The sequence below is a fragment of the Pan troglodytes genome, chromosome 19 (genome assembly GCF_028858775.2).
Source record: "Pan troglodytes isolate AG18354 chromosome 19, NHGRI_mPanTro3-v2.0_pri, whole genome shotgun sequence".
Lineage (NCBI taxonomy): Eukaryota > Metazoa > Chordata > Mammalia > Primates > Hominidae > Pan > Pan troglodytes.
The window spans coordinates 76,446,282-76,458,869 of record NC_072417.2 but is presented as its reverse complement, the minus strand read 5'-3'; the positions used below and the strand labels follow the sequence as shown (position 1 = coordinate 76,458,869).

The 12,588-nt window shown below is 38.5% G+C and overlaps 1 protein-coding gene across 14 annotated transcripts in view; it reads right to left on the bottom strand.

Annotated features, from left to right (window-relative positions):
- The window catches only part of TANC2 (tetratricopeptide repeat, ankyrin repeat and coiled-coil containing 2), a 471,963-nt gene that overhangs the window by 102,318 nt on the left and 357,057 nt on the right, over positions 1-12,588 (bottom strand). For all 14 annotated transcript variants that reach the window (XM_016932703.4, XM_016932704.4, XM_016932707.4 and 11 more), the window contains 2 exons: positions 10,926-11,207; positions 6,500-6,633 (listed from right to left, as the gene is read on the bottom strand). In XM_016932703.4, coding sequence (XP_016788192.3) covers positions 6,500-6,633; positions 10,926-11,207 — 416 coding nt within the window. The remainder of the gene's footprint in view (positions 1-6,499; positions 6,634-10,925; positions 11,208-12,588) is intronic.

Here is a 12,588-nt window from a genome sequence, read left to right as displayed (position 1 = left end):
GGAAACAGAGGCAATTAAACAAGTAATAATAATAGTGTGATAGAAGAGAGGAAACATAGGGTGCTAGGGCAACACACAGCTGGGGCACCTTAAGGTAATTTAGGAGAGCCAGAGAAAGCTTTTTTAGAAGAAGCAATATTTAAGCTGAGACATGAAGAAGGACAAGGGGTGAACCAAGGTGTGGTAGTTTTCCAGGCAGGGGAAAAAAGTATGCAAAGGCCCTAAGGCAAGACATAGCTTTTTACTTTCAAGGAACTGAAATCAATTTTAGTGTGGCTAGCATATAAGTGAGTGGGGAATGGTAGAAGATAGGGCATGGCGAGGGTTTTCCACTGGCAGTGGTTTTGCTCCCCAGGAAACATTTGGCAATTTCTGGAGACGTTTCTGGTTGTCTTAATTAGAGGTTGAGGGAGTGCTACTGGTAGCACAGAGGTCAAGGTCACTTCTTCTAAATATCCTATAGTAGACAGGACAACATCCGCCTTGCCCCTGCCTGCCCCCCGCCCCCCACCCCACACAAAGAATTATGCAGTCTAAAATAACCGGTCCTGGGAAAAGCAGAGGTCCTTTCATTACAATTTTTATGATATTTTAAGAAGGGAGTTTGGATTTCATTCAAGGGCAAGGAGGAGCTATTTGATGGCTTTAAGTAGCAAAAAACAAATGTTTTAGAAAGATTACTCAGTACGGAGAATTGACTAGAATTTCTTCATTCAAATATTTATGTGCCATGCATTGTGTAGGAGCTGGGGATATGGTGGTGAACATTTAAACGCTGACCCATTCTAGTGGAAGAGGTAGAAAATAAAAACAACACAGAAATTAACAATAAACAACAAGGCTGTTTTCCCATAATCAGTGTTCCAAATGTAGATGAAATCTGGGTCTAACAGTAAAACGTCAGTGTTAATTTTTAGAGAAGAAAAGCCCTAGACAAATTTTATAAAACATCATCTATGGGGTATGTGTTGTTTAGTTTGGATCTCATTTCTACTAAATGAAAATATTTTTAAAAATAATCACTACAACACAAATAAAATCTTATTCTTCATTATTGTTTTTCATTTTCTGTGTATGTATGTGTGTGTGTGTGCATGTTTCTGGCTTACATTTCCATATTATGTTCAAAATGCTCAATATTAAAGGATTACTGAAATGACTACTTCTTTGGCTGACAGCTTTAATAGTGACTGCAACAATTTCAGGAACCATGATCATTTGACACCCCCTGGTATAGTACAGAACTTGTCTCTTGGCAAGGATGACATTTACTTTTTTTCTTACATAGATTTCCTTGGGAAAAAAAACCTTTGCTTTTTGTATCTCTGTGACACTTCTTAAAATTAGCTGTTTTCTCTAATGAACTCATTTCAGATATATTAGCTTCTTAATCTAAGGACTGTCAGTGACAACTTGCTTAATGTGTTGGGAGATTCTAGTTGCATAAAAACCTTTTTTGAAGAAGAATTTTAGGTCAGCAAAATGACTGAAAGTACATCTTCATTATAATTTTCTTGATGTGAAGCCACCTTAAATGATGGATGGATTTTCCGAAATAACACTAAACTAAATTCCTTCCTGTCACACTAGAGAAGCAGCTTCGTGCAGTGGTTAAGAGTATAGACTTTGCCTGCCTCAGTTTAAATCTTGACTCAGTCATGTACTAGCTTATGGTCTCAAGCAAGTTATTTAACCTCAGAGCCTCTGTTTCCTCATTTGTAAAATGGGGATAACCATAGTATTCACATTACAGGGGAGGATACTGACTCTGAATCCTCACTTCGTTATTTATTAACAGTATGACTTTGAAAAAATTAATCACTGAAGTCACTGTTTCTTCATCTGTAAAATGAGATAATGATGTACCTCATAGGGTTAAGGTAAAAATGAAGAAATGATATAGCAAATATAAGGTAAATAGCACTAAGCCCATAACACACATTAAGCCTTCCATAAAGGGAGGCCAACTTCTCCTTGTCTCGTGAATTTTGTGTGTATTACCACAGGGGCACAACAGATTCAAAACCTAGAGAAATCTCTGTTGGAGTTAAATTCACATATCCAGGAAAGGCCCTGAATGAGATCTCCCTGTCCCTCTACTGTGATTACACTTTAGAAGAAATATGCAATGTTAAGTGGAGACACGCTCGAGAGATGCCAACCTATCAAAATCTTTGCTTCAAATGGAAAGTATTTCTTCAATAAATGAAATAGTTCTAAAGTTGTGACAAAAACTCTCCAGTGTTCTCAGTTAACTAGACGCACAAGAAAGAGCAAGAATGTTATGAAATACCAATGATAATTACTGACATACAAAGAAATGACACCAAGAATATGTCAAATTGAGAGATTTTTCAAGAACACTTTAAATTTTCATGTTAGTCTACCTCATCAAAACATTAACTAATTTGAAAATCCTATTTAAAAGATAATTTCTGCTTACTGGTTTGCTATAGGTGAGCAGCAAGATTGCAGGCTTCTGCTCTATGCGTCTACAGAACACTTTTGTGTAGCTGAACTGTAACACGTAGCACAGTAACTGGGATAACATTCAGTTTTAAGCTAAGTGGCTACTTCTGATACAATGTTATAAGCTGAACAGGATTCCATGTCTAGGTGCAACTAGATTAATTTATATTTTGCTTAAGGAAGACACAATCATGAAATTTAACATGTAATCATGCCTCAAATAAGTATAAACAGTAGCCACTAATTTCCTACTTATGACATGTAATGTTTTCCAAATATTGAACATGAACATCTTGGGACTTCTCTTGATGAGAGAAAGAATAAGATGTAACAAAGTGAGGAGAATTAATTCTCTGTGATCTTAGCACTTATCATCTTCTGACATACTATATATGTATTTGTTTATTGTCTTTCTCTCATGAGAATGTGGACTGTATAACAGCAGGAATTGTGTCTGTTTTGTTCACTGATTTATCTTCAGTCCTGGATTATAGGTCCTTCAAATGTATATCTAAAGTGAATAACTAAATGACTGAATAACTGAAGTGCTGGACGCACTTTAACATCTGTGTATTTCTAAGATAGATATTTAGTCTGTTCTTTTTTTTTGAGACGTAGTCTTGCTCTGTCGCCCAGGCTGGAGTGCAGTGGTGCGATCTCAGCTCACTGCAAGCTCCACCTCCCAGGTTCACGCCATTCTCCTGCCTCAGCCTCCCGAGTAGCTGGGACTACAGGCGCCCGCCACCACGCCCGGCTAATTTTTTGTATTTTTAGTAGAGACGGGGCTTCACCATGTTAGCCAGGATGGTCTCGATCTCCTGACCTTGTGGTCCGCCCGCCTCGGCCTCCCAAAGTGCTGGGATTACAGGGATTCTAACTGTTCTAAAGAAGAGGATAGAGACCGTTTACACAGGAGATATTTAGAGAAAAACAGAGATGTCTTTTAAAGCTACAATGACTTAGCAATGAATTGACGGAAATCTCAGATTTTGCAGAAGCCCATTTATAGATGAAGGTGTACTATTGAGTGGGGATAATTAATAATGTATCTGGGAAAACATGCTGTTTCTGGCTTGGAGCTGGAGTGTATTTCTACGAAAAATTTGAACCTTACAATATTACAGACCATCTATAAAACTTCCACAAAGCATAGGAATTAGAAACACCAGGTACTGTGGAAGAGAAGGGTGAAAGGACCTGAAAACACAGAATTTATTTGAAGTTTATATAAGAAGTTAGATCCCCAGATTCCCATCCCTGCCCTGCCCAGCCAGGTGACTACCTTCCCCAACACCCACAGGAAAGAGAACTAGAGAAATTAAACAAGAGAGAATCTAGACTTAGGGACACCACACATTGAGCAAGGTAGAGATCAGGTGCAGGACTGAAAACAAGGGGCTTAAGTAAATGTCTGATAGTGAACAGTGAAGCTCCAGCCCTCTTTTCCTGCCCAGCTCCAAAATGCTGGCACCCAAGACATATACTCTCCAGTCAGAAGATTGGAGGATTCTTTGCTAGAGAATTTGAACAGCCCAGGAAAAAAACTTAGGAATACTGACTTTTGGGCATTTCAAAAAAAGGGTGGATCATCTTAATGTTCTATGGTCAAGCTCTCTACACACACAAGCTTCTAATCAGTTTTTCAGTGCCTAAGTAAAGAATACATTGCATCCATAAAACAAGAAAAGGATGCTATAAAAAGAAGGAGACAGCTGGAGAAAAGGAAGAACTGTTACACATTAAAACTATGAGAGCAAAAATAAATTTTTTGTAAAAGGATTGGAAAGTAATGTTGAAGAAATCTCTCAAAGGTGGATTAAAAAACCAAAAAACAAAAGTATAAAAAACAGAAAAGTTAAGAAAATGAGAGTATCATATCAGTATAGGAAATTTAATTTTTTTTTTTTGAGATGGAGTCTCACTCTGTTGCCCAGGCTAAAGTGCAGTGGCGCAATCTTGGCTAGCTGCAAACTCCACCTCCTGGGTTCAAGGGATTCTCCTGCCTCAGCTTCCTGAGTAGCTGGGACTACAGGCACATGCTACCACACCTGGCTAATTTTTGTATTTTTTTGGAGATGGGGCTTTGCCATGTTGGTCAGGCTGGTCTCAAACTCCTGACCTCAGATGATCCACCCACCTTGGCTTCCCAAAGTGCTGGGATTATAGGCATGAGCCACTGCGCCCAGCCAGAAATCTAATTTTTTATTAATACGAGTTGTAGAAAGAGAAAACAGAGGAAATGGTGGTGAGGAAATCATCATACATAATACAAAAGCATTACTCAGAATTAAAGAATATTTCCAGGGCTTGCTAGGTACCAACAGAATAAATGAAAAAGACTCAAGAACAATGGTGATAAAAAGGATTCTAAAAGCATTTGGAGAGAAAACAAGGTATATATAAAGGATTAGGAATAAGAATATCAGAGTAAGAATAAGTATCAGAGTATTTAGTAGCAATACTGGAAGCTCAAGACAATGGAGCAATGCCTTCAAAATTGAGAAAAAATAATTTTTACCCTAGAATGATATACTGTGTCAAACACATAAGCAAGTATAAGCATAGAATAATGATGCTTTTAGAAACAGTAAGTATCAAAAAATTTATGTCCTATGCATTTTTTGTTAGGAAGCTACTGGAAGACATGCTCCACCAAAATGAAGAATAAAATCGAGAAAGAATATGACATGAGATGAAACACAAAAGAGAAGGGACAGGAACTCCCAGGAGAACAAGGTGGTAAGCCTTCAGAGTGTCCTGGGTCCAGACTGAGCTCGATGGAGGGCTCTAGGACGGAGGCCTCCAGGGTAAAAAATGTAACTCGTAAGTGTGGAAAACTGTACTGACAGAAACTTTACAAAACTACATTAAGGGTTATGAAATGACTTAGCCAAAGATTTGAAGAAAAATAAGCAAATTTTAAAATGAGGCATTTCATAAACCCCTAGGAAAAACAAAATCGTTCAAGAAGGAAATGTTATCCTTGGCGCCAGAGTGATGTATTTGCACAGTATTAATACTGAAAATACTATATATAATATGGATTCAGCCAAAAATCATGCAATAATTGTATTGGGATGGTGGTAGGAAGAAGGAAGGTGAAACAACTATAATTTCCCATCATCCATAATAAGAAGCAATAGATAATTTGTAAACTAATAAAAATTTTAGCAGTATACGAATAGTATTTAGAAATATGGAGGTGAAAATCAGAGAAACTTCCGTAAGAGGTAAAAGTGGCTGCCTGTGGAGAGAAGATGGGTGGGGTAGAGGAAGAGCACTGCTGGTTTTGAGCATTATTTGATTTTCTATGTGTTTATGTTATTTTGAAAAAAATAGAAATTTCAAACTCAAATGTATAAAAAATATTATGGACAGGGTAGTACAGCACGAAGAGTTTTAAGCTAGGAATGAAAATTTAAAACTGTTGATTACTTATACCCTGATGTTGGGTAAAACATACCACTTCCGGTTGGGCGCAGTGGCTCACGCCTGTAATCCCAGCACTCTGGGAGGCTGAGGCGGGTGGATCACCTGAGATAAGGGGTTTGAGAGAAGCCTGGCCAACATGGCAAAACCCCGTCTCTACTAAAAGTACAAAAATTAGTCGGGTGTGGTGGCACGCACCTGTAGTCCCAGGTACAGCTACTCAGGAAGCTGAGGAACAAGAATCACTTGAACCTGGGAAGCGGAGGCTGCAGTGAGCTGAGATTGCACCACTGCACTCTAGCCCAGGAAACCGAGCGAAACTCCGTCTCAAAACAAAGCAACCAACTAACCCACTTCGGTCTCAACTTCTTTATTTATTCACTAGAAGACGTTTTTTCTAAGGGTCTTTCCAACTCTAAGGTTCTGATCCCATCACAATAAAGTATTTTTCTAGGAATATCAAAGAAAGAGAAACTTTCCTCCACGTTCTCATGGTATAGCTTTACGTATTTTTGTTCACTTTGCCAAAGGTCTCCCTATCTTTGCTTCCTTGATATTAAAATGGAACTACCATATCCCCAACGTGGGAATCATATTGTACCTGCGAGGCTAGTCTTCGCATAGCCTCCTCCTGCCGCCTGCGCATTTCCGGAGTTCCTGGGCAGCTTCCACTGGTGATAGATGAGTGGGCTGAAGGTGGCTGTGTGAGTGGCAGCTCTCTGTTGGCATCCACATCTGGATTAAAAAGATTTAGATGTTTGCATCAGATAATCATAAAAACTTTAAGGAAAAATGGCTAAATTCCATTTGTTCTATGATCTAACAATTCTGCTCCTAAGTATATACTTAAGAGAAATAAAAACACATGTCCACCCAAAAACTTGTACACAAGTGTTCACAGAAGAATGATTCATAATAGCCAAAAGTAGAAACAACCTAAATGCCCACCAACTGATGAATAGATGAAATACAAAATATCCATTCAATAGACTACTAACAATAAAAAGAAATGAGATACCGATACATGCTAGAACGGGGATAAACCCTTGAAAATGTTATGCTAAATCAAAGAGGTCAGTAAAAAAAAGGACCATATATTGTATGATTCTATTTATATGAAATGCCCAGAACAGAAAAATCTGTAGAGACAGAAAGTAAATTAGTGGTTACCTAGGGCTGGAAATAGAGGGTTAAGAGGAGAATGGGGATTGACTGCTAACAGGCATGAGCTTCTTTTAAGGGGATGAAAATGGCCTAAAGTTACATTATGGTGATTGCTATACAACCCTGTGAATTATACTAAAAATACTGAGTTGAACGCTTTAAATGGGTGAATTACATGGTATGTGAGTTACAGCTCAATAAAACTGTTTTAAGATTTTTTTAAAAATTCAATTTATTCTTGTTATTTAGAAAATTTATTGTTACTAGTAGAAATTATAGGCTATATTTATGAATAAGATCATACTTTAAAAATAGATACCAAAGTAAATATTAGAAGTTGTTATTTGATGGCCAACAGTGATTGAAAAGAAGGAAGAATAGGAAAAAGTAGTCCTCATTTAACTCCCTACCAGTAGGAGTGAATTTAGACTTCTTTCATTAACTGGTGCAGTAAGTTTCTTGGTCACTGGATACAGTTCTGGATAACTGCAGGCGGGTGGGCATGGAGGATGGCAGTGAAAGAAGCCTCAAGGACTGTGTGACATTTGGGTTGAGGTGAAGTTCAGTGATTGTATGTTACTGTATTATTTCTGCATTATTTCTGCTGTTCACTTCCTTCCCCTACTCTATTCCCCTTTATCTGGTATTTGATTTTGTGGGTAATTACTGTCCAAATGCCCTCTGTCTTTCTAGCTATTTCCTTTTGGAAATGCCCTCCTTTTTGTCTAAACACCTTACTTTCTGTTTGGTATTCAGACAATAGTAGAAATAAAAGTTAATAGGTAGGCAATAGTCAATGTGCATAGCACATTGGCAAAAGAGACTTCTGAAATGAACAGAGTAGGAATGTAGGATTTATTTACTTAATAGCTGTTTGGGGGCTTGGCAGCTGTTGGCAAATGTCAAATCCAAATAATAACTACATTGAGACTTTTAGTGATAGAAACATACAGTCTTGTATTAGAGCTTCCCCAACTACTATACTGAGAATACCTGTAGTTAATGTAATAATCCTGAATTATACAACAGGTCTGTTTTCACAAAATATTTTTGTTCTTTGTGTGTGTGTGTGTTGGGGGTGTGGATAATGGTGGTGGTGGTGGTGGAGACTGATGGGGGTGTCAGGTTTGGGAGAGTAGGTGGAAAGCAGGATGACAGGCTAGTGCCTGCCTTGACAGCTTTTCTATACCTTTCCAGGGAAATGACAAGGAGGGGGGCGGGCTGGGGGGCTGAGTTTCTGTGGGGGAAGGACAGCCAAGCAAGGCAGTACTGCAGGCTAAACTGCTCCTATCTTCCACAGCAGTGGTGCTCAGCTTTTATTTCTACTATTCTCTGAACACCAAACAGAAAGAAGACAGGGGCAGAAGAAAGAATGACAGATGATGCAGAGAAAGAAGTTGGGAACTCCAGTGATTTCCCATGTTTTTTTATTATCACTACAACTATTAATTAGTATCATCACCCAAGGATTAAGAAAGCCAGTGAGGTTCCAAATGACCCATCCAAGCTTAATATGATAACTCATATTAAGTTTATATATAATAACTTATATTAAGTTTAATATAATAACTTATATTAATAACTTATATTCTGTAAAAAATTAAGCCAACCCTCCATATACAGACATCATTCTTACTCTTATTAGTGAAAAAACTGCTGCTCCTGCCAGTAACATATTCAACACCAGTTCATATAGGTAACAGATTTGTGCCAAAAAATAGCTTGCATTATATCAGTCACTTATTCTTGACCCTTCTATTGGTTAAGATGGCACTGGTAGAATATAGTTTGGCCATCAATAAATTGTAACAAAAATTATTTTGTATAAGGTAACATTGGTTCTGAGTAATTCTGATATATAGAACCGCATATTTAGCTCTCTTAACTCCTTTCAAATTCTGAAAGTTAACTGTCAGGCCAAATCTACAGTCTCAACAACGGATGTTTATCTCATGAATGGGGAGTGTCTTGGTGTTTCTGGAGATTCTCCTGAAGGCAATGGATGTTAGAGAATAACTTAGTGAACTACCTTTAAAGAATCTCTGCTTTGGGGAGCACATGGGCTGTTTTCTATAAACTCTTGCTCCCCCAGGCTCATAGAGAGATCCCCAGGTACCTCTGCTTTCTGTGAAAGCAACTCTTCTTGTCCTTGGGATTTATTTTCTGTCATGCATGATTCTACCACTCTGTTATCTGCAACTCTGATATACAGAGGAGTCACAGAGAGCTTGAGCTTTCTGGCTTCCTTTCTGACACACTCAAATTGCAAGCCACTTGAACTACTCAGATAAACAGCAGTTTGGAGTGATAAATACTTAAACACTCAAAGGAAAACACTGGAATAGTGTGGAAAGTTACTTTTAACCATGAAGATGTGTTCTCAGAATCAAAATTTTAGCAGAGACAATTCTGAAAGATCAATTAGTCACACTTCTTCATTTTACAAATAAGAAAACTGAGCTCTAAAAAATTCAAGTAAAATTCTCAAGTTCACAAAGTCTAGTCAATTTGAGTGTTGGGGCACAAACCCTGGGCTCCTGACTCCCACAGTACTATGGCAATCTACCTCAGAAGAGCTTCATTTAGAAACTAAGCATTATATTCCTCTGAAGAAAAGAATTCTTCCATACCAATTCTTACCATACCCTGGTAAAGAGGTATTTTGATTCAGTTTTCTTCCAAGACACCAGTTCTTCCACGTTAGACATCCATAAGTTTATCAGAGGCCATCTGCCTCCTTAATGATACAAGGCTGCTAACTAGCTTCAATAGGAAGTCAATAAGTTTGGAGGGTCTTCACTGAGCTCCTGTTAAGTTTCCAGCACTGTGCTAGACCCTGTAACTACTATTATCTCACACAAACCATTTCTAGTGGTTGCAGTCTGAAAGTCTGTGGTGGGCTAGATTATTGATTTGGACTAACAAAGCAATAGTTTCTTTTTTTGTTCTCTTCTAACTAACAGAAACCAGGTAAACTGGTTCTATACATGTAGTATGTATAAGAAGAACACTGATACATTTCTATTTATTTTCTTTACTCAAGTGAGTTTCACCAGTAAGGAGAGGCAGCATAGTAAAATGGATAGGAGAATGGCCTCTGAAACCAGACTGCTTAGTTCTACCATTTATTGGCTGTAAAACCTAGGAGAACTTACTTAACCTCTCTGGGCCTCAGATTACTTACCTGTGAAATGAAGACAACCTCATTGAGCTGGTAACAGGATGTGATGCATTAATATTTGTAAAAAAGTTAAGAGAGTATCTGGCACATAGTAAGTACCATATGAGTGTTTTAAAAATAAATCAGTAAGATCCTGGTAGTGATTACTGGGCTGCCCCCTGGCTGTGATGAAAGAAGCCTGAATACATATGAGAGCTCAGCACCTTTTCACAAGGAAGCAGGAGAGAACCCCTTCAAGGACACAACGAAGCTCAAGTCCAAGCAGTGCAACATTGACGCCAACAGCAAAGAAATGAAGGATGCAAACAGACTGTGCTGGCAAATAACAAGAAGAACTGGGCACAGACTGAGCAAAATCCAACAGTGATGAATGCAAATCGCTCTACGGGCAATTGCTGCGGTCGTTATCTAGAGGACAGTCCAACCACACAGCCGGCACGGAAGAGTCATAAACTTATTCCACGAGAAAGGTTTTTCTTCAGTCACGCTTAGGTGACTACTGGGTATGTGGGTTAGATGTAAATAGAGTATTACAATCTTTCTCTCAACTTGAATGAATAGTCCTCACGTGGAAGTCAGGTTTTGCAGATGAGAAAATAAAAGGATATACGACCTAATATAAATATGTCAGAAAAACTTCAGCGCCAATGAAACAGGGAGTTCTTTAAAAAGGAATACGTACGTTTGGGGGAGGCATGTGGGCTGTCTGAGGCGATCTGTCTCATCCTTGTACCATGGCAGCTGAGGGCCACCAGTCTGGAGATGATGGCAGTTTTGCCGAATCCAATGTTTCCCACAATCACTACTCCTTGGTTCACGCTGGCATTTGAACTTTGAAGTTGAGCATCTATTTCGTGGAAAACCCAATCTCGGCCAACAAACACTGACTCTGTAGTGATGCTGGGCACTTCAAAGAGCAGAGGCTTCAAGGAGATATCTGGAGGCCTATAAGGTGCAAAGCGAACTGAAAGGAACAAGAGAATGCAGAACTTAGGTCAAACTGTCAACATTGAGAGAAACAGAGAGAAAAAATGCAGTGTGGTTTAGGGACTTGAGTTATCATATGATGGCATCCTAGGCTTATTCAGAAATAATGCAACTGCGAATGTTGATTCTATACAGATAAGCAACACAGGTGAGCTAGAGCTAATTGATACTGTAAATTGCAGAACACAAACACTGATAAAACATTAACGATTTACTTGATCAGTCCGAAAGTCGGGATGATATTCAAAATTATTACAGGGAAGGGATGGCCCAAGCACCAGCAATCACTACGGATGCAAGCCTAGTGAAGAAGGGACCTAAAGGCCTCCTGCTACGCCACGGGATAACCTTTTAATTGTTGGATTGTGGAGAGGTGCAGGAGTGAAGTTCCTGTTGGAAAGGCCAGGCTGTGGCGGGGCATCTAGACAGCTTACCGTAGCAGCTCTTTACTAACCAGTAACATATTTCAATATTTCACAACCAATATGGCTATACCAGTACATATCAGTTGAAAATCAGTCCTGAAGAAAGCAGTATAGAGAGGCTTGTTTCTTTAAAAACACCAATGAGAATAGTAATTCCTTTAAGTTCATGCTAGTATTTTTTAAAATCTAGTAGGTATTATTATTAGGGGAAGCAAGGCCACTAAAAGCTCTGATGGTTTAAAAGATCTTAAACATTCTAAGCAGTCGAGCAGAAAGCAGGCCTTCACCCAGTGTCTCTGCGCCTGTACTGCTTACTATTGATGCCAATTAAAAAATAATTTTTGGCTTATACATCTATCTTGGGGATAGATCCACACAGTTTTTCTCAAGATTTTTTTCTGTGCTTATATAATTATGGGGTGTGCTAAGTGCCAAGAATAAACTATACTGTCAACAGTTTTCTAAAAATGCAGAATTGATGTGACGTGCTTTAAAAGAAGATCTACTAATTATATTGATGGTAAAAGGAAGTCCTGCCTGATGGTCCATATCTGGGTTAAACGGCTTCCTAAACTGTTCCCAGAGCAGCTCTAAGACGTATCACTTTATCTGTCTGAAACCAGGTATTTCATTTTTGTTTCTTTAACCTTAGCACAGCGCCTTGATATATACTAGGTGCTCAAAAAATGCTTAAGGAAAGAATTAATTAAAAATAAGGTATTACACTCTATAACTCCATTTTTCAAATATTTTGGAGCACAAGAAAGGCCAGGAGTGGGAAAGAGATGGAAAGAGGAGAAAGAGAAATCACAAAGGGGAAAATGAGATAATTTATACTTCATACGTTACTCTAGAACATACTTGAACCACTTACAAACCACAAGGTGGGATACAGAGATGGTGGCTTACTTGAGAAAACACAGACACACGCAC